Here is a 25,942-nt window from a genome sequence, read left to right as displayed (position 1 = left end):
TAAGCATTTTATAAGAGAAAAGATTGACAAAGGCATAATTCACCTAATATCCATTCCCTCAACCAAACAGACAGCAGATATACTTACAAAGGGACTGACAAGAGACAAGTATGATTATTTTATTAGCAAGTTGGACATGATTGACATCTATAGTCCAACTTGAAGGGGAGTGTGAGAATCTAGATCTGATTTTGTAAGAATTGATTATGTAAATATTAGGATTTGAATCTGATTGTATATTCCTTGATCTTCTCCCCTGATTCTTGGTCATACAATTAATTCAGCCATTCCTCATTCTTGTATATAATTATACCTCCATTGAGATGAATAATATGCATTTGAATCATTATTCTCAGTGTACTAAAATTGTAAGAAAACAGGACACTCAAAAGATACTTGTTAGGATATTCATGGAAAACCAGAGGATTGGAAGCCTAAGAGAGGACGAGGCTGTGGATGTGTTGTTGAGAAAACTAAAGATAAACCTTCAACATCTCAGAATATATCAACTACGCAATTTTCAAAGATAATGGAACTTCTAACCAATCTCCAAATCTCTGGGCAACCGGCACGAGCTCAATCGACTACCATTGTTGTTCACAAAGGTAACTTTATACATGCCTTAAACACCATTCAGAACCTATGTTCAGGTAGATGTTGGATAATCAATTCTGGTGCTTCTAATCGCATGATTGATAACTATGCTTTATTTGCTACTTATACCTCTTGTGATGGTTCATTCAAGGTTCGAATTGCTAATTCTTCTTTACCACTTGTGTTCTGTATAGGCAGTATTTGTATCTCTGATAGGATAATCCTTTATGTTGTCTTGCATGTCCTAAATTTAAAATGTAACTTGTTGTCTGATCACGAACTACCAAAACTGAAAAATGTCATGCTGATTTCTATGATACTTATTGCTTATTCCAGGATTTGTCAATAAAGAAGATGATTGGTTATGCTAAAGAGTTTGATGGTCTTTACTACTTTGATGAAGCCTCAATAAAACCCTATATTGGCAATATTGTGATCTCCTTTTATGGCATAAACATCTTGGTCACCCAAATTTTCAATATATAGTTCAAATGTTTCCTTCTAGTTTTTCCAATAAAGACATTTCAGATATTTATTGTGACGTTTGTGAACTTCCAAAGCACCAATGTACTACTTTTCATTGAAATATTTATCAACCTTCATTCCTTTTCTCCATGATTCACAGTGATCTCTGGCGGCCAAGTCATGTCCCAAACTGAACCCATCACAAGTGGTTTATAACTTTCATTAATGACCATACGCGTGTTTGTTAGACATACTGATTGAGCTCAGATTGTTTATACTATTTGATGGCATTTTCTATGTTTTTGTTACACTTTCGACTCATTTTTAATGAGATTTGTGCTTAATTGAGATTGAGGGTCTTTGTTCTGAGTTAATGTTGTTTAAGGGTAAAATTGTCATATTTATTCATTAATTGCATTTAATTGATTTTTGGGACAATCGATACCTTAAACCATTTCTTTTTATTTTAGAACACTCAAGATAAAGAGCCAAGAGTGAAGACTAAGGAAGTGTAGCACACAAGACGCAATAACACCTATGCCAGGTTTCGTCACGGCTAACTTCTATCTTCACCATCATCAGCAAAAGTCTTCTCGGCCATGGTTCACCGCAACGAACCACTCGAATCAGCAACCTAGACCCGAACCATTTTTAGAAATTTTACCTACCTACTCTCAAAAACCAACCTAGTACACCTCAATACCAGTTTAGAAACCCTATTTTGGGGTATATAACATCATTCACTCAAACCACAGCCTCTATCTCTGTTCTCTCTCATCTTTCTCTCATCTAACCCTAATTTCTTCCATTTTCTACTGTCAAACCTCCACCATGGGAAGCTCAGATTCATTCCTAGTTCAGATGCTTCAGATTTCTATATGTGGCTAAGTGTTTTCCTTCCTCTTAAAGGTGTAGCAATGGTTGGAGTTCAATAAGCTAAGAAGGGGAGTAGTTTAATCCTAGTCAGCTATGAATTTATGAATTTGTAGGTTTAGGATTTGTATTTTGTAGTTGAACTACTTGATTATAGTTGTAATCAGGTTTGGATATTCATTTGTGTAGTGGATTGGTTATTGTAGAACCTTGAGCTTAAATATATGAAGTTTCATATATGTCAGTTGTAATCTTTTGATTCTCTCTACTCTTACACGGTTGTGTCTTGATATTGAGTTGATGTTGATTGCATTTGACCTGTTGCATTAATCAAACTTTCTACACACACTAAGAGCACTTAACAGGATCTTGAGAAATGGAGTTCATTTATTAAGATTCTGGACTTAAATAGTACTTTAAGGTTTATCATTTTGAAACTTAGTGATTTCTACTCCTATATCAATTGATTTTGAACTATGACACCCTGAGCACACTTTCAAGATGAACTTCATCATTGTTTGGTTATTTGTTCATCATCATTCGTTTCTCATTTCCCTAAAATCCAAAAATATTCTGTTTATCATTCATTCAATTTACTTAATGATTTCGAAAAACCAAAACCCCCTGTTTATGTTCAAGTTTTCATTACATGACATTAGAGTTAACTTAGGTCCATTTCGTTGAGGCTTCGTTTAAGTGAAATGACCTAAGGTTGCACCCTATAGTGCAATCCTTGGATAAAAATTTTGATTTAACCTCCAAGGTCTGGAACAGGTTTAGAAAATCACATACCTACTAAAAGATAAAACTGATGATTACTCCATCTTCACTTCTTTTTACTATATGATTAGAAACCAATTTCAAACCTCCATAAAAGTTTTACATTCTGATAATGGTACAGAATACATTAACAATCTCTAAAAGTCTTCTTTCAACAAAATGGCATTATACATAAAACATCCTACCCATATAGTCCACAATAAAAGGGCATTGTTGAACCAAAAACCATAATATCCTTAAAGTAGCACGCACACTGCTCCTCACCCACAACGTCCCTAAATACTATTGGAGAGATGCCATCCTCACTGCTACTTTCCTCATCAATAGGATACCTTGTAAGCCCTTATCCTTTAAAACACCCTTAGAGGTTCTCCAATCCACTCATTATGTCCCCTATCTCCAAAACAACCTTCCTTTGAAAATATTTAGATGCACAATTTTTGCTCATCTCCACCATAAAGGCAAGCTCGATCCTCAGGCAGTCAAGTGTATCTTTCCTGGTTACTCTACCTAACACAAGGGTTATAAGTGCTATGATCCAACCCAAAAACAACTTTTTATCACATTTGATGCAACCTTTCATGAATCTGACTCCTTTTATCCCCCAGCCACAATTTAAGGGGAGAACTTAAAAGAATTACAGCATGTAGAAAAGGACTCTGATAGACCTTACCAAGACCATGAACCTTACCTAGAATACGAGCCACCTTTTACCCTTCAAACTGAACAAAGCATTGCGACAAACACTTAAGATCAAAGTGAGGGGGAGACTCATGCTAAAAATAAACTCATTAAAAGCTTTACCAAAGTTTACAACAGAAGAATGAAACCTACACATCAGCCATCAAGCCCTAAGCAGCACCAAGCACCTGAAAAGTTAATAGATCCTGCAACCAAGGTATTTGATGAATCTCTATAAATGATGCAGACCATACATGAAGCACAAGATCAAATCTGCATCTTCCAACAGCCTTGAGAAAGAAACCGAGGAGCTCTACACAACATCCAACAGAAAACTAAATCTCTTACAAAGCTTTATCACCAAAATATGGAGCATTCATAAGCAACCTTGACACCACAAAGATTCCCACAACTATTAAAGAACCATTGGCATCCCTAAAATAGAAAGAAGCTATCCTAGAAGAAATGAATGCCTTAAAAAGGAATGGCACATGAGACGAGGTTATTTTACCATAAGGAAAAAAGGTAGTAGGATACAAATGGGTTTTCACTATAAAGTATAAAGGGGATGGAACTATTGAAAAATTCAAAGCAAGACTTGTTGCAAAAGGATTCTCCAAAATCCATGGCATAGACTATACGGAAACGTTCACTCTGGTAGTCAAACTAAACAATGTAAGAATTCTAATGTCACTAGCACCCAACTTAGATTGGCCTATCTATTAATTAGACATAAAGAATGCCTTTATGCATGGTGACTTGAAAGAATACATAATACCACTACCAAGATTCCCGACCAAGCAACCAAACAAGGTATGCAAACTAAAGAAATCCTTATGTGGCTTGAAATAATCACCACATGCTTTGTTTGAAAGGTTTGCTTGCATCCTAAAAATTGAAGGCTACACTCAGGGACAAAGCTATCACACCCTCTTCTTCAAACACCAGCATGACAAGAAAACCATCCTAAGTGTCTATGTAGATGACATGGTGCTCATAAGGGATGATCTTACAGAAATTGAAAGGATAAAAGCAACAATGGCATGAGAATTTCAAGTAAAGGAGTTGGGGGAAATGAAATTGGAATGGAAGTGGCTCAATCAAAGAAGGGGATTTATATATCCAAGTGAAAGCATGGACTGGATCTACTTAAAGAAACAGGGATGCTAGGATGCAAGCCTAGCTCAACCCCAATAGAAGTCACAACCAACAGAAAAAAGAAGAAAAAGAGACCTCATGAAAACAATGAAGAGGAAGATGATGAAGAAGAAGAGGAAGAAGAAAGCGAAAGAGATGAGGTTGATAAAGACAGATACCAAAGACTAGTGGGAAAACTCATCTACCTATCTCATACAAGGCCAGACATAGCATTTGCAGTAAATGTGGCACGTTAACATGTACATGACCTAAAAAGAAAAACACCTCAAGGCAGTGTACAAGATCTTGAAATATTTAAAAGGTACCCCAGGCAAAGGCATATCGTAGGGGAAGAACACCAACTGAAGTGTGAAGATCTTCACAAATGTTGACTATGTAGGTACCCATGGTGACAGAAGATCTACAACAGGCTATTCTGCTTGCGTCTTTAGAAACTTGGTCACATAGAGAAGCAAGAAGCAAAATGTGGTATCCTAAAGCAGTGCTGAATCAGAATATAGGGCAGTTGATAAACTTTGTTGCTAGGTGATCAAAATTTTACTAGGGAAATGCAGCAAGTGAGGCAATACCTAGGTCATTCTTCTCAAGGAGCCTTAAGTTGTAATTCAATTCTCAACAATTCACTTTAATTATCAAATTACCAAGGTGAAAGCTTGAGTTTCAAAAAAGAGAAATTGAAACAAGAAACAAATCCAATGAAAGGTAAAATGCAAAAGAGATTCAGATAAGAGATAGTAGTTCCCCTAGCAATTTATCCAACCTTCCTTGTTCAATCTTATAATTTGGAGTCTCTCAAAGTCAATTAAATGGATAGATTCAGCTACTGCTCAAATCTCTCTAAATACATATCAAAAACAACTATCTTACTAGATTCATTGTCTTGCTCTGTAGAGAAGGAAAATCAATTGACAAGAACACTTGAGAAGCAAGTTGCAATTCTCTAAGGATGATCACAACTGTGAATCATCAATTCATTCAATCAAAATTCAGAATTACAAAACAACAGTCCAAGTAAAAACGAATTAGATCTACAAATCAACAGAGAATCCTCTATTCAACTGAATTAAGGACACAACTCACATCTGAATGTTCAATCAGATCTAACTTCCAAGAAACATAAATCTAATCACTCAACCTTCATTTTAATCACAAATGTTCAACTGAAAGAAATGAATCTTAGAATAGAAAGTACAAACTAGATCTGAAACGACTCCCTATTCAGCTCTATGAACTCAGGTCAGCTTCATTGCTAGGAGAACTTGGAGGTTTAGCTACTCATACTCTGAATTGGAGCAGAAACAGCAAGAATCAATGAAAGATTCATAGATGATCGGTGGAAAATGATGGATTTGGATGAAAATGGAAGAGAGAATTGAGAGAAGGCGGAGAGAACAAGAAAATCGGTGACTGGAGAGAATGAAGAACTAAATCTCCTTAGTTCCCGTTTTAGCGCGACTCTGTATTTAAATCTGAAGTTTTTCGTCATCCACCGCGGTGCCTCTGTCCATCTGCCGCAGCGCCTAGCCTGTACAGTGTCGTTTCAATTAGTGATCCTAAGCTCCATGTAAACTTTGATCCGCCGTGGCGCCTCTGATCATTCGCCGTGGCGCTTGTGACCGAGAGTGCCTTTCGAAATCCGCCGCAGCTCTTTCTCATATCCGCCATGGCGCCTCAGATAGAATGACGAAAAATGCAAGTGAGACTCCCTAAAATTCACACCAAAATAGGGATCAAAAGTACACACATAAAAAATCATATAAAAACATGCAAAAACACCTATAAAACCTCACAATTCCTTTCACCAACTCTTATACACAATGAAAGCTAATTATACCCAAAGTATGCAAATATAAATGGCAAAAGCATAAGTTGAGGGCTAGAAATATATGCAAATAATGAGACTTATCAGCAGTCACCCAAGGAATATGCAAACTAATTTGGATAACAAGAATATTTGAGGAACTCAAAATACAAATAGAGTTTCTAATGAAACTGTACACAGATAGTATGGCTGCTATAAGCCTAGCTCACAACCCAGTTCAACATGATAGAATAAAGCATGTAGAAGTAGACAGGCACTTTATCAAGGAAAAGATAGGTGATGGATTAGTCACCCTCATATATGTACCAACATGGAATCAAACAACAGATATGTTCACCAAGGGCCTACACAGAGAAAAATTTGAAGGCCTCGTACGTAAGTTGGACATGATAGACATCCATGATCCAATTTGAAGGGGAGTATGAGAATCCCAAAAATCAAGCCTTACAATTCTACCATTTATAATTCATTATTTGGGTCATTATTATTTGATTCCCTACCGTTGTAAATAGCTTTATTGGGCTTTATTATATTTCCTTTTATTGTATGTTGTATAGTGTATATAACTATGGAACCTATCAGTCTAATAGAATACAGAATATATAGAATTATTCAAAATAATTCCCCTGCTTAGTGTGTACTCATATGCAACTGGTGAGTACTTTCTAAATGACATTGAGAACTATATGAATATGATTGTATATGCATATCTTTGATTTATTGCAAACCCATCTTGTGGGTCTTCAATTTTGTTAAAATAATGAACTCCTTATGATCAATGGTTATATGATTCTATATATATGCATGTATATTCCAGAATTTCCTTTTTGATTGTGGATAACTAATTAATTGTATTATGGTTAATGGGAGGAGGTTGATAATGGAATTTTCTTTTTGTACCATATGGCATTGGCCATCATAGAGAGCTCTATGGTTGGCCTATGCATTATCCCACCGTTCTGTGAGGGATTGAGACCTCAGGAGTCCTTCAAGGGGGAACCCATGGTCCATTGTATGCTCTATGGTCTTTAACCGATCCATATCACATGCATAGTGAGCTTTTGGAGTGGATAGTCACATAGCAAGTAACTCAAATCATGGATTCATTCAGTGTAAATAAGGAGGTTATAAGGGTAGATTTGGGGTTTTAATTAAATTGACTTGTTATGTTATGGCCAAACTAATATGACATTGCTTAACCAATGGGCTATATGCATGATAATTTATAACTTAATATGTTTTGCTTTCCTAGTCCTACTATATGTAGTAAGTAGAGACTTAGTTATTAAGACGTTTGGCTCATCTCATGATTTTTAAGTTTTTTAGGAAATAACGCAGTTGCAAGACCACTGGGGAAGGCACCAGAAGCGTAACAACTACGTTTGCAAGTATAGTATCCTTGTAGTCTAGTCTTATGGTATTTTTGCATATTGCCATGCATCAGGAATGCACGTTTATTATTTCTTATGGTTATGTGTCCTTCACTATGATAAACATGACAATATTCTGTTTATTGTTTATTGGACTTGTTTATCTAGATTAGAGTGTTGACAGTGGGCCGAAGGCCCTTAGGTTGCTTGTGATTTCTTGGTTTTGTGGATCCATGTTGATTTAACGAAATGTTGGAATTTATTTAGTTATTCAATTGATGAAGACATATTTGTTATATACCTGGGATCAGTTAGGGGAGTGGAATTCTATAACCATGTTATATACGTGGGATCAATTAGGGGAGTGGAATTCTATAACCATGTTAGACTAGGATGTTTCTTTCTAACATGGTTTTACATGTGGCTATTGTGTTTGAATGGAATTTTTTTTTCTTTTCTAGTCATGATAGTCATCCCAAGATGGTTTTTCTATCATGGTTAGTAGTATGTGTAGCTTGTGTCTATTAACCATGATAGGGTGCCAATGACTGGCATGTTCCTTTTCTATCATGGTTATGTATAAGATAAAGTTGATGCATTTTTACAAAAAGGATCTTAATGAATATCAAAAGGCTTAGATCATTTGGATGGTAGGGCTAATCTGGTAGGAGGGGAATATTACTGTCTTTGAGCATAGAGAGCCTAACCCTATTAGAGTTATTGTAGCAGTAAGGAGGGTGGTAGGGGAGTTTTGGGAAGCTAAGGGGTAGATACTGGAAGAACAAGCTAATGAAAGAAGGGCTAGGGAAGATAAAGGTTAGAGTACCTAGATAAAGGAGTAGTTAAGGTCAACTTTGATGGATCCTTCACTAGTAATGCTGCTGTAATTGGGTTAGTTGTAGAAATGAGGGCTTTGGGGTGAAAGTGATTACAGATTCAGTGATTATGGCTAAAACTCTAGCTATGAAGAAAGCCATTTGTCTACTGAAAGAATTGCATATACCTAAAGATGTTATTGAAGTTTATTGTAGCAAAGTTTACTAGTACTGTAAGAGGAAAATGACAGAAAATGCGGATTGAAGGGGATGGTGGGGTATACAAGCAGTAATTGAGCAGTTAAATTATTTCATATGTAATAAAAATTAACTACTGGCTCCCACTGTCATTATGCACTTTCTAATATTAGACTTCACATTAGACTTCTTGTGTCTTCACATTAGACTCTATTTGTATTTACCATTTTTGTCTATGTGCAGTTTCTCCAACTCACACTCACAAAGTTGGTGTCCACTTTTTACATGACATAACTGCAATTTGGACTGAGGGATCAGGTTTCTCTACTACACCATTTGCCCTATTTGATGTTTCATTTTGAAAGGTGTGCATCTTCATGTTCCTTTTAAAAAAAAAAAAAAACCTTTCAATAGTGTGGAGGAGATATCTGTTATAGCTACTTAAGGGTACACCAAGTCCAGTCCTTTTTGCACAATAAGCAGCCCACATCATGAAATAATGTCAGGACAGAGAGAAAACATTTAATAAGTGAAGTCATAGATCAGATGGATTAGGATCAAGGAGGGAAAAAAAGGACTAAATCCCTAAAAGAATTTTGCAAATAATACTTAGTTTTAATCATTTGTTGAAAATATAATATGAGGAAAGGAAAAATAAAGTCATAACAAGTGGAAATAAAAAGCAGGAAGCCCAGGAAACACCGACAAAGTATAAATGCTTTGACAAAAGGGACAAGCTGCTATTAGTGATATAGCACGGTTTGCTAAAACAAGTTGAAGTATTTAATAATGATATTATGTGTTTAATCCTATGCTTATTTTATGTGAAGACTGATTTATACTTGCACGGATGACTGAGCTTGCTAACTTTGCCGCTGCCACAAGGATGCCTTAGGATCCAAAACATGAGACAAAGGCGGGTTTTAGCACACTGCCCGGTTTTGGAAGAAAACGAAGGATTTTGGCTTCGCCTAACTCTATGCATCGATGTTAAAGTTGATTTTTTTTTTAAATTCTTATTTTTCTTTAATTGTATTTTAGTAGCTTTTAATAAAACTTTAGTCATATTTAATAATGGATAGTTGGGTGAACGTAGTGGATTCGGAGGTAAGGCGAATTAGTAAGATGTAGAGGTTTACCATGTCCGGTAATAGGTAATATGATCCTTAAATATGTATTGTATTTTGTTTCAAATTTAATGACTTTAAATGTTTTCAAATTTAATAACTTTAAATGTTGTCTTATATCTGTTAATTTCCGTTGTGTTTTCTAATCTTTATTAATTTAATAATATTATTTCGCCTAAAGCAAAAAGTGATGTAGGATATGATATGTATGACATTTATTTTAAACTTTTTTTCATGGAAATGTGAAGCTTTGGTTACATTCATCACTGAAAAAAGGACCTTAAACGTGATAAATAGTTTAAAGTATTACATTTTTTTTCCTTGCGTTATTTTAATTCTGATCACTTTTTCGTTGCAGTGGTCACTGCAAAATGACATGCATCCCCTGATAGAATCTCTGAAATCAAATAAAGTGCCTAATATGTGCCATTTGCCTTTAGGCTTGACAGCAATTGAAATGTAAGTTTAATGAGATTCAACACGGTAAGGCATGTTAAATATGCATATGCTTTATAAAGGGAAAAAGAAAAGACGTATGTTTCTATTTTGTTATGTGGCTTAGGCGCCTAACGACTCATATTTCAGTAATAAATTGTGTATATATGGAGGATGTCGATCTATCTTATAATATCAAAAGCTTTTTATGCACATGATCATTTGGATGTTGCGTTACCAAAAGAAATACAGATGGATTGGTGGAAGCGAGTGTAACAAGACTACAACCAATATTTATGAGGAGATAATTAGGAATCACCAAGAAACACAAAAGTTTGATGTATCATGTGAAGGAAACCATGCAAGGATATATCGTTCCCATGATACACTTAAGCTTTGCGCGCATGACATGGAGAAGCACAAGCTATAGTCATAAAATAATAAAACTAACATAAAGATGAACTAGAATTTAAATACATTAACTCAGTATTTTAGCAGACATTTACAAAGTCCAGTTGAGTGCCAGCACTTCTTGAGAAATTGTGTAAGAATCTTGCTGTTCAGAGACAAAATCTACTTACACACACCATTCTTTAATTTAAGGGATAAACTAAATAAATCATTTGCCATGTGCATGGGCAACCAGCTTGAACCACAAAAAGAACTGCTTTACAACTGTAATATCAATTTCCCATGAACAAAAGTATAAATGCTTTACAATTTCCTACCTTCGTTTGTCAAAAACAAAGCGCTACCATCATTGTATTCCACTTGCTTAGGTAAATGATGCCAAAAAGATCTGCACGTCAAACAGCTTAAGCTTGAAAAACTTGAAAATAACAGATATGTCATGTCTTTGCAATTGCACTGACTAGGGGAAGCCTTTGCAACCTTCCATTGCACTACATACATTCACCCATAGTCCTTTAACTGAGATTATATAGAAAAATTTTATGACAGAAAATTATAAGCAAACTATATATTCTACGCAGAAAACAGAGGACCCGTATTTAAGGTAAGGCTTTGACTTTTTTCATGGATTGTCCAAAATGGAATCAAAGGTCTCCAACTAAATCAGAGACATGCTTGAAATTAGAAAGGAAATCCCAATTTAGAGAATTTTTTATATTAAGCACACAGAAAACATAAGTAATAAAATCAAAGGAATTCACTACAAGTCTCTGAGGGAAACACTACAAGTCTCAGAAGGAAACACGATCTTTGTTCTTCTGTCCAAAGCTAGCGCAGGACTTTTGTTCCCCTATATGGATGTCGAAATGAGAAAGGAATAGTTGGATCACAAAAATATGAGATACATTTTAGTCGTTTGGAAATTTAGATTTATTTTTTTAAGTCATGTAGGACTTCTATTCAATTGATATTCTGATAAAAAAAGGATTATTTAGCTAAAAAGATAAATATTTGAGGACAGCTTACTTTTTCTTCCCCCACTCTTCCCTCCTACTTTCAGCAGCTCACCTTATGCCAGAAAGCGAGCAGCAATTTTCTCCCAACAGGTTCAATTCTTTTCTCTTGGTCAAACAACGTGAACACCCCCCCCCCAAAAAAAAAAAAAATGATTCTTTGAATTGAATACAAAGGAATTCATCCAAAAATGCATAAACAAAAGCCAAATATAAACAATTCACACTAAACAGCCAATTGCATAGCCGTTAAAAGAATTCTCAATAAGTAACTAATAAGATTCGAGAAAGGATAGCAATAATACAGACACTAAATCAGTTTACTACCTCTTTCGTTCATCATCTTTATATGCTAGCGTTTGCAATCGCCAACTACGGATAAAACTCTTTCCTTGACCTTACCTACAGTCTGCAAATGGGATAACCCAAAAAAAGAAAAAAGGAAAGGAAAATCAGTACTGAATGGAGTTGAATCAAGCAGAACATATCTCAACATGGCAGGGTTCGTGATGTACAAAGCAAGAATTGTTTGCCCATCTTTTGATTGAGGATGCAGAGTGCCTGAGATGAGAGCAGCGTGGGGAATCAAAAGTCAAATGATAAGTTGAATTTTCAGATGCTTCGGCAACCCAGATATGGTTAATGTGGTCCTTTTCTTTTTTAGTGAGATTACAGAAGCCAACCTGCATATAATGGAGGGTACAGATTTATCCATCTTAGGAAGTAATGCAATTTCACTTGAGACTAATTTCTTGGAGAAGCTAAAACAGTCAAGATGTATGGGTATGGAGATTTCAAACCTTCTAGTACACCAAAACAGACAATAATCACAATAACAAATAATATATATTACTTACCGTAGACCCAGCAAGCTTATGGTTGATTGGTGGAGTCAACTCATATTCTGTGGACTGTGAGCAAAAGCAGATGGCAAGCAAACTGATTGACTGTCCAAATTTTGCACTGGACTTAGATCCATCAATTACAAAAATCCATTGTGTCTTTCGATGTCCAGATGTATAAACCTCTCCCACATGTACAATATACGCAGCAGTATCGAACTCACTATGAAACAAGTAAACAAGGACGCTCTTATCGTTTTGACTGTGAGCAGAAAGATGTATATAAAATATTGAGGATATAAATAACCTGGAAAGAGGGATGTCACTCAAATTTGACAGTGAGATCGATTTGCGACAGTTGAAAAATGGCCTACAACCCAAAAACCTTACGTTGGATTTATGAAGTCAATAAAACCAGATAGAGACCTATTAAGAAATTTTATTTTTTATCCTTTTTATTGGAAATACCTACTTAAAATTTGCGCTGGCACTGGAAGACAAAGGCAACCATTTGTTAGAAGATCCTCTCGCCTGCAAGTGGAGGACATCTGAATCAGAACGTGATGGTGCAAGACCTGCAATTAAATATGCTTGACCCTCCACCAGCTCCTGTCGCTGTCACATTGATAGCACATAGAAACTTCTGAGAAATTTTGCTGAAATCCGCAATTAACATGCAGAGTAAGGTTTGACTATAAAAACCCAAAAAAAAAAAAAAGTGCACAGTAAGGTTATAGAAGAAATGAGAGAAAACAGGCACCAAGAGAAATGAATTCATACAGCCAGAACCACACAGATGCTGAAAATGTAAATACAAGGCAATGATATTAAAAGTGGTCCACCTGGTTCTCTGTTGGGTTCCAGATCGTTATTAAGCCTTCTCTTGGCATGTCATTTCTATTCTTTTGTATTAAACCAACTACCCTCACTCTGACAAACTCCGTGACATCTCTTTTACCCAAGCCAGCATCTTTCAAAGCTTTCTCAACTGATTTCTCCAAGTTTGATTGCTTGGTTGCCTAAAGACCAACTATAAGTAGTCAACATTTCTTTCCACGCACAGACTTCTCTTAAAGCAAGAATATAACCCCACCTTTAGTTTTGCCTTGTAAGCAACGAAAGAATTAAGTTGCTCAGGACTCATATCAGCCATTAGGAATTCTGGATCCTCAGCTGTCTCCAGCATGTTATAAATCTTAGCTCCTTCACTGCCATCATCATAAATTTGTAATCCTTGTGTTTCTTCCTGAAGATTGGAAGTGATGCCTTCTATAACAGCAGTGCATCTGCAGCCATATAGGAGATGAAAAATAGCATAAAGAAACAAAGTTCACATATTAACCAAGAAGTTTACCATTTATAGGTCATATCGACAAAACTGGTATACACAAATGATAATGATATAACATGCTGAATCAGTAAATAGATGTAGCAGAAATAAATGGCTACGGGAGTAAATAAAGGGGAAATCCTGAGGATTCTAATGTTGATAACAAAAGAAACCAAATCAGTGTTACAAGGGAGCCTCACTGACTCTGACCAAAACCCTATTCGCCTAATACAATCTCACAGTAATCACCACAGCAAAATACAAAATGTTCCAAAGCTCTCCTTGCCATAATCAGTTTACAAAATGTTCCATAAGCCCTTCACACATGACAAAGAGGCTTCTAAAACCCAAAAAGCAATTTTCACACTCCCTAACATAGACTATAACCAGGATCCAAAGGTAAATCACCTAAACCAGCAGTACTTCCATCTTCTGCTCAGTTTCCCCCTCTTCCTCCCATGTTTTCTAATTTTTTCCCACATTCTCAGCTGTTTCCATTAGAGGCAGTGTGTGAATGGGTGTTGCATCATTGGTCTTCCTTGATTTTCAACCATATGTCTTGGTAAATTCACCAGCTATAACCGATAATTAACCGGGAGAATTTTCAAGGCTTCTTAACTGTATGTGCAATCCAAGTGATACTTCCTTGCTTCTCTATGCACTTGAGTTTTCAATGGCAACATATACTTCACTTATTAGAGTGAAGAAAGCTAAGTCAAGCCTAGGCCTCAATATTATTTTAAGCTATCATGTCAATATAGTCGTCCTGAGTCATGACATCAACATTATAGATGATAAATCACCACCTTAGCCTTTCACCTAAAAAAAATACCTAGGCCCCTAGTACAATGGAGATGGTACAACGGAAAATGAATATGGAACTAAAGTCAAATATGCATTTCAATTTTGAAAAAAAAAATTGCAAAACAGATGAAAGAGTGAGTAAAATTCAAGCCTCTTAAGCTTATGATATCCAAGAAAAATTTAAATCACAAGACGATAGAAGGGATAAAATTTAGATCAAGAGTTCGTTTAGCCATGCTTATAAATTGTCTTATGATGATGTTTGGAGGCTAAAATCTGAGCTTATTCCACTATAGAAGTCAATACATATAGGAGGAGAGTGAGTGATCAGATCACATAAGATCTCTCTCAAATAACACATCAAATCTAATCACAACAAATTTGGAAATACCCTTATCTGAAATCCCTAAATAAAACGATGAAAATAATCCTAATTAAGAGAGTATAAACAGTCATAATGAATTAGGGTTATCTATAGATTAGGCCCAATGAGTATGAGCCTACTGCTAGTACTCCCCCTCAAACTGACGAATAGATATTGATCATTCCCAGCTTGCTTGTGAGTTCTTCGAATTTGGCCTTCACCGAGGGTTTGGTCATCACATCAGCAATTTGTCCCCCTGTAGAGATGTAAGCCAGATCAACTACCTTAGCTTCAATTTTTTCTTTGATAAAGTGGTGGTCAATTTCAACATGTTTCATTCGATCATGTTGGATAGGATTATTAGCGAACTTGAGAGCTGCCAAACTATCGCACCACATCTGAACTAATGCAATTACTTCAATGCCTAATTCTCGAAGTAGGTGAACAATCCAAATTCCTTCACAAATTCCCAAAGCCAATGCTCTAAACTCGAATTCAACTAAGCTTCTTGACACTACTAGCTGTTTCTTACTCCTACAAGTGACAAGGTTTCCCCATACAAATGTGCAATAACCAAGGGTGGAACGTCTATCATTGACTGCCCCTGCCCAATCTGCATCAATATATACCTCTATGTTTCTTTCCTCTTCTATATCAGGTGCTCTTTTGTTTGCATCTGTATATATCTTGACCCTTTTTTGATCTCCCTTAGGGAAGAAGACACCCTTGCTTGAAGTTTTCTTAAGATACCTAAGAATTCACTCAACAGCTTCCATATGCTCCTTTTGAGGATGACTTGCAAATTGGCTTACAACTCCAACTGCAAATGATATGTTTGCCCTTGTGTGGGATAGGTATTAATTTTCCATCTAACTTCTGGTACCTTTCTTTATTCATAGCCTTTCCATCTAGTTTTACTTCTAGCCTGCAATTCCATTCCATCAAGGTTTCAGCTGGTTTTGCACCTAACATCCTAGTTTCCTTGAGAAGATCTAGTGTATATTTTCTCTAAGACACACTAATGCCCTTTTTGGATCTAGCGACCTCCAATCCTAAGAGGTACCTTAAGCTCCCAAGATCCTTTACTTCAAATTCTAAAGTCAATTTTCTTTCCAATGCAACAATTTCCTCATCATTATTTCTTGTCACCATGATGTCATCTACATAAACAATTAAAACTATTATCTTGCAACCAATGTGTTTGACAAATAGTGTATGATCTATTTAGCACTGTTGGTAACCAAATCCAGTGACTACACACATAAACCTCCCAAACCATGCTCTTGGTGATTGTTTAAGCCGATACAGAGATTTATGTAGTCTGCACATTTTCCATTATTCTCTGATTTTCTAAGCCCAAGAAGAATTTCCATGTATACTTCATCTTCTAGATCACCATTTAGAAAAGTGTTTTTTATGTCTAATTGATGCAATTGCCAATCCAAGTTTACGGCAAGGGAGAGTGAAACATTTATTGTGTTGAATTTGGGCCATTGGTGCAAAAGTTTCTTGGTAATCTATACCATATGTTTGAGTAAATCCTTTTGCTACTAGTCTAGCTTTGTACTTGCTAGTGCTCCCATCTGGATTGTATTTTTTTAGTGAACACCCACTTACTTCCTACAACAGACTTCCCCCGAGGTAAGTCAACAATTTCCCAAGTTCCATCTTTAACCAAGGCCCTTAGTTCTTCCTTAATTGCTAGTTTCCAATTATGATCAGCTATTGCCTCATTAAATGTTTGTGGGATTTCTGTCTTGTCTATATTGACAACAAAGGTCTTAAGTTAGGGGATAAGTTTGTCATAAGAGACATACCTGCCTATTGGGTATCGTGTACAGCTTCTTTTCCCTTTTTTGAGAGCTATGGGCCACTGCAAATCTTCTGGATTAACCTCAGGTGGGGATTCATGACTTGGCCTTGGAACAGTAATGGGTTCTTCACTGGTGGTTGTCTGTCCCATTTGACATTCTTGTGTCTCACTTGTTTTTAGCTCCAGGAGTGGTTTAGTATGGTTGAGAAGAGGAGAGGCAGGCCTAGGAGAGATCTCAGGTTGGATTTCTAGGATGTTTGATGTACAAGAGCTGGTTTTTATAGCTGGAGCAAGTGTTTAAGGTACAAGTAGGGACATTTCTAAGGTGAGTTCGGTGATTACAGTATTAGGCTCAAGAAAGGTGACATCTAGTGATATTTGGGTGCCATAAGTAGGGTTGATAGTTTGCTGTTCAGATCTTTGATCTATCCAGATTGGCTATTCACTACCTCTCCCCCCCTGAATGGACAATTTGGGATAGAAAGGTAGGCTTTCAAAAAATTTGACATACATTCGCTTTGTGGTAGGAGAATAACACTTATATCCCTTTTAAGTAGGGGTTGATTGATCTAGTGTCAAATTTTCCATTGTTATCCATGAACACAAATACAGTACACCCGAAAACACATGTAAGAAGTGAATGAACAAGATTAAGGGTAGGTTGCCAAAAACTTTTGAATTGGGGTTTGAAATTTTAAGGTTTTTGATGGCATGCGATTGATCAGATATGCAGCTGTAAAAACAGCATCTCTCCAATAAGAATTTGGTACACTGTGTCCAAGCAAAAGAGATCAAGTTACTTCTAAAAGGTGCCTGTTCTTGCACTCGGCTACCCCATTTTGTTGGCGTATGTGTGCACAGGATGTTTGATGATGAATCTCTTTTTCAGCAAAAAAAAGTTATAAATTGGGAATTAACACTCCTTTCCATTATCACTTTGAAAAACCTTTATTGAAGTTTGGAATTGGTTTTGAACAAACGTATAGAAATTTTTAAAGATGGAAAACACCTCAAATTTATCTTTCATCAAAAAAGGCCATGTTAAGCAAGTATAATCATCTATAAAAGTCACAAACCATCTGGCCTTAAAGTTTGATGCAACCCAAGAAGAACCCCAAACATCACTATGGATGAGAGTAAAGGGTTGTATAGGTGTCTATGCATGAGAGGGGTAAGAGGCTCAGATTTGCTTGGCAAGTTAACAAGTTTCACAATAAAATTAAAAGTTTATTTTATTCATAGAATTTGGAAACTAACATTTCATATAATCAAAACTAGGATATCCAAGTCTAAATGTCATAGCATAAAATCTTCTTGAAACATAGGAGATAAACTAGGAGACTTAAAAATAGAAGCAGCCATGTATCTCTTGGTTGTTGCAAGTCCTTCAAGATAGTATAGCCCATTATGTTCCTTAGCTTTGCCAATCATCTTCCCCAAGGTTAAATCCTGAAAATCACAGTGGAACTTGTTAAAAGTAACAAGGCAATTTAAATCATCAGTTGCACACTTAACAGATAATAAGTCACTGGGTATTTTGGAACATAAAGGACATTTTCCAACACTACATTGTTCGAAATAATAATAGTTCCTGATCCCATAACCTTAGCATATGTATTATTTGCAACCTGAACCCGAGTGTGTTCAGAATATGACTTAAACTCAGAAAATAATTCTTGAAATCTAGTGATATGGTTTGTAGCACCTGAATCAACAATCCATATGTTTTTGGACCCAGTTATAGCTCTAAGTGCAGCAAGAAGAATGGTAACTGAATGAGCTAAGATCACAAAAGGAGTAGGTTTTTCACTGTTTTTCTTACCAGAGTATCTGTCTAGAATTTGTCTAAGTAACGTGAGTTCATCCATCCTTAGAGACCCTCTGTCAGAACTTGTTGTAAGTAGTCCTTTCCCATCCCTTTTGGTTCATTGCTTCAGGTGTGCTGGTTTTCCATGAATTTTTTAGTAGGTATCTTGAGTATGCCCATTCTTGTTGCAATGATCACATCTCAAGGAAGAAATCTTCCCTTTTTGATAACCTCCTTGGTTACTCCATGTAATCATAACTGATCCTTTACTTGCTGGTGTAAAGGAAAGGGAAGGGAAGAAAGGAGTAGTATTTGTACCAAAACCAGAAGTAGTATGAATGAGCTCTTTACGGCTTTCCTCATGCCTGACCATATTGAAGACATCTTGAAGGGATGGGAGTGGTTGCATGCCCATTATATGGCCTCTGACATCTTCAAATGTGTCATTGAGGCTGAGGAGGAAATCAAAGCACCGTTCGCTTTCTACTATCTTCCTTAAGTTCAGTTCGTCAGATTGACAGGCCCAATGATATACCTCATATAAGTCAAGCTGCTGCCATCACTTCATTAGTGCACTAAAATACTGTGTCACCGTCTTCTCCCCCTGAGTAAGAGACTGCAACATCTATTTAACTTGAAGGAGTACCGCAGTATTATCTTTGGCAGAAAATGTGCGTTTGGCCGAGTCCCATATTTCTCGAGCAAAGTTAGCCAAGAGGTAATTTTCACTGATCTCAATATTCATGGAGTGAGTCAACCATGTCATGACCATATTATCTTCTGCACACCAAGTCACGTATCTTGATTCCTCAGGTTCTGGCGGTTTCGGGTCCCATCTCAGGTAATGCTCCTTGTTGCGTCCTCATATAAACATTAGGACATTCCTGGACCATTGGAGATAGTAATCATTGTTTGTGAGAAGGAATTGGAAGCTAGAATAATTCCTATTGTGTTTAATGCTCCAGACTGTGAGCTCCCTCCGATTTCAGCCATTGCTTATGAGCCTCCTACACCTGCCAATGGATTCTACGAAGAATCGTTGCCAGCAACGAAGGCTCGTGATGAACTGAGTATTGCGTCCTTGAAAGACATCACTATTGCTTTGATACCAGGATGATGTTTGGATGCTAAAATCTGAGTTTATTCCACTATAGAAGCCAATACATATAGGAGGAGAGTGAGCGATCAGATCGCATAAAATCTCCCTCAAATAATACATCAAATCTAATCACAACTAATCTAGAAATAATCTTATCTGAAATCCCTAAATAAAAGGCTGAAAATAATCCTAATCAAGAGAGTATAAACAATCATAATGAATTAGGGTTATCTATGGATTAGGCCCAATGAGAATGAGCCCATGACTAACATCTTATTCTTTTGAAATCTCTCCTAACACAAGTTTATTTGCAAGTTGATGAGCTTTCTTCATAGGAAAAGAAAGCTTCTTTTAGAAATAGCCTAATAGCTTCTAGTTGTAATCATATTTTGATGAATGAATATTTTGAACTTTGTCATCTCTTCCTCCTCCCTCAGTTTCTCTCATTTCCCCCTCAAATTCTGTTCTCTTCCTCCTTCCCTCTCCTCTGTTCTCTATCGTTTCCCCTAAACCATCTTTATTTGCATTAGCACAAGTATGTCTTAAACCATCTTTGTTTATATTAGCACAAGTGCGTGTGTCTTGCATCACACACATATCCTTGTAGTACTCAAATCTAATAAGAATCAGATATGAATACGACACTTAAACTAGCATATCCATGCACCCATGCTTCTCATGAATAAATAATCCCAGACAGATTAGCACTATTGGAAGAGAACAAGAATTTACCTACCTTTGCTTGTACAGTTCTATCATGTTAGCCTCCATCTTCTCTGATCTTACAACAGTTTCTCCATTGTTTAACCTAATGGAGGAAGCACTTGTTACCTTGGTTCACAATAAATTAAGGTCTAGTTTTGAACAAAAGAAAACATATCAATTCATTCAAGTGGGAGGGAAAAAAAAAAATCAGAAATTCAGAAGTTACCTTTCTTTGTAAAGAAAAGGATATATACGGGTAACTCCAACCAAAGTTTGAGGGATTGCACCACCATTGTCTTTTATGCACCTGAATGCTAGAGGTGGACCAGCATGCTTACCTGTTGTGTTAGACTTAAATGAATAAGATGGACGAAAATAAATACATGCTTTCTTGTAAATTGAAAAGATTGAAATCCACTTAAATATAGGATGCTTACACAATCCTAGCTTTTCTGCCCAATGTACTCTATATGTTCCATTTATATGCAGCACTAAACAAACTGATGTCAACACCTGAAATTAGAAGTCAGTCCGATTAAAAACACCATAGGTTAAAAGAGAAATATACATGAACCTTCAATTATAATCCCAAGTCTTGAAGAACCTCAAGCGGTGAAACTGGCCCAGTCCAGCCAGATAATCCAGCTCCCCAGATCTGTGCCAAAAAGAAAACGCTGCAAATTTATTTGTCTCATGATCAAAGAAGGTAAGAAAATAAAATAATACAGACCAACATATTACCCGTAATTTCTGTCCCACAAATAATTTTCCAGCAGCAAGCTTCTTAGACAACGGCACATCCAAAATGGCAGTTATAGAATACCTGAAAAGAAAGCTCTTGCTGCATGCCAAGGAACCTTAAATATATTTCAAGAAGACAAGCATGAAATTGAGATTTCTTACCATCCATCAGTTAGTTCAAGTTTTATTCCCTCATTACTCTCAGGCCCTAGTTTCCTCTCGAAAGGGGCCTCAATTTTCGGTCCTTGATTGGGGTGAATGGCTGAAATGCACAGAATCATCATTGAAGAACAGGATGCATCCCCTTCCAGAATTTTCTTAATCATAGACCGCTGGCCATAATTTACTTCTCTCTCATATCTGCAAGCCAAGAGTTTTCAAAGGTTTTGTAGATCAAACAAATTTTGCTATAGTAGTTACTCACCTGTACTTCAATTCCTCAAGCACATTTGACGTAGTTAAAAATTTTCCAGCAGATCTGCCCGGGTAGCATCTCTCATAACATGCCAGTTTCCAGACAATCCACTTGTAATGATTTGTGACCCACCTAGAGGGTTGAAGAATGAAGATGCACAGTTATGCCAGAAAAGGACTAGAGTGTAACTAATGCACTTAGAACCCGGGATAAAGTTAAGAATCTTTTAATTTAAAGCCAAATAGAACACAAATGAATGCATGAAGTAGCAAATAGTTTTCCCTCATCCCTCAGCTAGCAAATTGATAAATTTTTTACAGGCCACAGAATCACATAGCAAGGTAATTCCATTACAAATTGAATAGTAACCAAAGCCAAAAATTTAGAACAGAAGAAATTTACTCTTTAGAAGCATAATGTGTGGAAGCTCCACTCTGAGCCAATATATGGAAGAAAGTTTCTGACCCCATAGTACTGACACCAGAACAATCATCAAGCACATACTTTTCCGCATTACCAGATGTCACCTGTCTTGGCTGGTTGGGAAAATGCTCCAACTGAATTGTGGTGCACAAATCAATGTCAGGATCAGGGACAAGAACAATCTAAGGAATTAAGAGAATATAAAATCCACATTGGCCCTTTGATTTATGACCATTACACTCACCATTTTCTGCTCCGATAGGGGCCTTCGAAAAAATTCCCTGATGTCCATTCTTAGATTTTGGAAAGGATATCGAGTAGAAACCTTCTTTTTGCAACCAGAATTGCTGGAGGATAGTTTAGGAGAACCTGAAACCAGGTGCTTCAAATAAATAGAAAGCTTTTTAACTATCAAAAACATACTGAAGTAGTTAAAACCCTTCAATTAAATTTACCATCAGGGGATACTGGAACATCCTGCTTCAAAGGAGCAGAAAATCTGGTATTGCGGGGCTGTTTAAAGGTAGAAGCATTAACACGCGGTCCTAGCCTCCGTGTTCCACATACAAGTTGCCTATTGGTTGCATGTGCTGTAGACATGGTATTTGAAATTTCAACAGAGATCTGACTTGACTTTCCAAGTGGATCCATCCTTGAAGGGAAACCATTAAATGAAGAAGTAGATACAGTTTTGTCTGACACTTGGTTTTTGTCATGTAAAGGTGTCTGCGGACAAGTGATGCTACTTTGCATGCAATTAATTTCCTTTCCCACAGCATTGAACTTTGTTATCAAGTTACTTCCGGAACCTACACTTGGAAATTTGGATGAATATTCCGTAGGACCAGAAGATTTCATGGGGGAAGTGAAACTTTGAGTCATATACTTGCTCTTTGCCGTTATATGATGGTACAAAGGAGTATGAGGATCATTTTCCTCATAAGATGCAGCACTATCAGATTGCCTCTCCTTTGAAAACGAGAAGATTGCATTTCCTGCATCCCCTTCATCAAATAAACCTCCCAGGTCAGGGTCACCAAGAAGATTCCTGGCTCGTTCAAGTGCATCATTAGAAACAGATAAAGATCTTCCACCGGCAGTGAAAAATTTAACTGGTCCTTCTTTGCAAGCAGAACCATATTTTTCAGGTCGAACAGGGGTTTTTTCAGGGTAATTCTTTATTGTATGAGTACCACCAACGGAGTTAGTGTTATTAATTGATGATGGATTGAAACAGGACAATGGACTTAAATGGGACCCCATGTTCACCATCCCATAACTGCTGACACCCTTATCTAACTCTGACTGAGATGAACGTTGCAGTTCATATGCTTCGTCAATAGCACACAATTTTGTTGTTTTCCAAAGGCTTTGGGAATTACAATCACTGGCATCTTCTTTGAGTCCCAGTAACGTCTTAGCTCTAGCAAGACCATTAGAAGATATGTTCACCGTTTTTCCAGAGCCTGTTTTAAACACAGAATTTGAGAAGAGGCAATCATCATCCATTGCAAGCTCTTTCCCTGCAGAATAGTTGTCCAGACCAGTACCACCAATTGATTTAGTCTTATTAATTGATGATGGACTTGAACAGGACAATGGACTTAAGCGAGACCCCCCTTTCATCATCCCATGACTGCTGACACCCTTATCTAACTGTGCCAGAGATGAGTGTTGCAGTTCATATGCTTCACCAATATCACACAATTTCGTTGCTTGCTGAAGGCTTTGGGAATTACAATCAGTGGCATCTTCTTTGAGTCCCAGTAATGTCTTGGCTCTAGCAAGACCATTAGAAGATATATTGACCCTTTTGCCGGTGCCTGTTTTAAACAGAGAATTTGGGAAGTGGCAATCATCATCCATTGCAAGCTCTTTCCCTGCAGAAGAGTTGTCCAGACCAGACCGCAAAAAGGAACACAACTATTAGTCAAAATGTAAATGTTATTCAAATCATTCAGGGACTCGAAGATAGATTTAGAAATGTTATTGTCTGCTTAGAAAGAAGTACCTGGAGTTGATATGTTTTGAGCATTAAAATATTTTTTTGGGGGTAATATTCTACTTCAAGGAAACATAAACCAACGAGAAATCAATTTAATTGTTCCCATAATTAAACTGCAGAGAGAAAATCATAAAAATAAAAATGAAAAATCATTGAGGTAAGTGTGAGATTATGCATAAGCTCTTAGCACGTTATTATTGTATTACCTTGGAAAAAGCTAGCTGCCAAATGTTGATAAAGCCACAGTTAATAAAAAGGGAACTTTGAGGATGAGATACCTGCCCCAGCGTAAGCATCCTCACCAAGAACAGATGATGCTTTAGCAATGGAAGATTGATTGACAGATACCGGTTTTCCTAGCCCAGTTCGAAACGTGGGAGTGCGCTTCACTCCTTCACTACGGTTCTCCGAAATGACTGAACATCCTGTGGTGGACAACACATCGGCTTGCATAAGAACATTGTACAACATTACATGGGTAGGTTTTGTGGGTATGAGGATGGATTACCTTGAAGCAAAACATCAGACATGGTAGGAAGAGGAGAGCTGGAAGCAATCGAAGCAGCATTTGGTTTGAAATGGGAATTCTCCCACTGGAAATTGCCGTCGTGGTCGGATAGCATCTGCCATGAAGACATGAGTGTGCCTTGCAATTAGATTAGGGCTTTGGATTTCATACTACAAATCTTGTGTGTTTTGGCGCAGAATTTTCATCAATATTGCTTGTTCATTGCAAATGCTCAAAGGCGGGAACGTGATTCGCCCGCTTTCGGGGCCGCGGTAGAAGTCCAGAGACTTTTTTTTTTTTTTTTTTTTTGCAATTCCAAAACATTTCAGAATAATTCACTCAAAAAAACTAGATGCTGATAGAAAGTAGAAACGTTACTTTGCAATATTAAAACCATGGCTTTTTTTCTTCAAATATGTGAAAAAGAATTAAAACAACAACAACGACAGCACATTAAATATAGGAAAAAAGACAGAAAAATGCACCTTTAACTCCAGAAGCCCAAAAACGTCCGTCGAATTTCACAAATCCCGTTTTGGTACCATGAGACCAAATTAGGATTATTTTCTTAGACGAAAAGACGAAACTACCCTCACCCATTACAAAACGTGGGCACCACATGGGCACCACAATAAGCCGCACACTGAAGGAAGATAAGAGGGAAGGAAAGGAGAGAAACGTGTGCGTTCCAGCAGCTCGAAGGTGACGAGAAGGTGGTGGTTCGAAAAGGTAAGTGTTTTTCTAAAATCATATGGCTGTTTCATCCTCCATGCATGACTGTTACGGTCTGTTTTCTTCATTTTGGTGGTCCTGCGTTCTGTATGTGGCGTTGAGGGTTCAGAGGAGGTAAGGGGCGGCATTACGTAAGGCATACGTTCTTCATATTGGGGTGTTGGTTTTTCCTTTTTTAGGTGTGAGAATGGTCATCAATCTGAACAAATGAGTTGATTACTGTTAGATAAGGTTAGGGTTCTGGCCAAGTTAGTTTTGTCAGCTTAAGAGGGAGACGATGCTGCAGCAATCGTAAGTTGATTCATCTGGAGGTATTGGTTGTTGTTTTTAACTTGTGGGAATGGTTAGATATTGGAACGTATGAGTCGGTTAGTGAGGGATAGAGTTAGCTTAGTCTGGGACAGTGTTTATAATGATCTGTTTTTGGGGATAGCAGATGGTAGCTGAGGGAAATTGAAAGAAGCGCTGCGATGATCACGTATATAAGTAGGCTGAATATCCATAGTAATGAGGTTGTGAAGGGTGTTGTTAATAGTTAAAGTGGAGTTGTGAAACGATATATTGAAATTGTTAACTTTGAAAGTAGCTGTGTTGGGTTTATGAAATATCCTT

The 25,942-nt window shown here is 36.9% G+C and overlaps 1 protein-coding gene across 5 annotated transcripts; it reads right to left on the bottom strand.

Annotated features, from left to right (window-relative positions):
- Nucleotides 1-10,753: 10,753 nt before the first annotated feature.
- LOC114759696 (protein BREAST CANCER SUSCEPTIBILITY 2 homolog A) lies at nt 10,754-24,885 on the bottom strand. 5 transcript variants are annotated; one of them, XM_028948916.1, is made up of 20 exons: nt 24,599-24,885; nt 24,369-24,515; nt 22,541-23,965; nt 22,330-22,454; nt 22,065-22,219; nt 21,672-21,794; nt 21,410-21,607; nt 21,248-21,329; nt 21,111-21,161; nt 20,944-21,019; nt 20,733-20,844; nt 20,538-20,609; nt 13,678-13,870; nt 13,427-13,603; nt 13,057-13,199; nt 12,892-12,954; nt 12,600-12,807; nt 12,258-12,425; nt 12,070-12,151; nt 10,754-11,117 (listed from the first exon to the last, which is right to left on the bottom strand). In XM_028948916.1, the coding sequence occupies exons 1-19, from the start codon at nt 24,726-24,728 to the stop codon at nt 12,095-12,097; spliced, it is 3,705 nt and encodes a 1,234-aa protein (XP_028804749.1). In that variant the 5' UTR covers nt 24,729-24,885; the 3' UTR covers nt 10,754-11,117; nt 12,070-12,094. The 5 variants fall into 5 exon arrangements, with proteins under 5 accessions (XP_028804749.1, XP_028804748.1, XP_028804750.1 ...); XM_028948915.1 differs by having other exon boundaries at nt 12,600-12,954; XM_028948917.1 differs by lacking the exon at nt 13,427-13,603 and having other exon boundaries at nt 12,600-12,954.
- Nucleotides 24,886-25,942: the final 1,057 nt, after the last annotated feature.

Source organism: Neltuma alba, unplaced genomic scaffold, assembly GCF_004799145.2.
Source record: "Neltuma alba isolate B1F8T4 unplaced genomic scaffold, ASM479914v2 tig00010882_pilon, whole genome shotgun sequence".
NCBI classification, from domain to species: domain Eukaryota; kingdom Viridiplantae; phylum Streptophyta; class Magnoliopsida; order Fabales; family Fabaceae; genus Neltuma; species Neltuma alba.
Note: the sequence above shows the minus strand (reverse complement) of the source record. Positions and strands in the feature narration are given on the sequence as shown.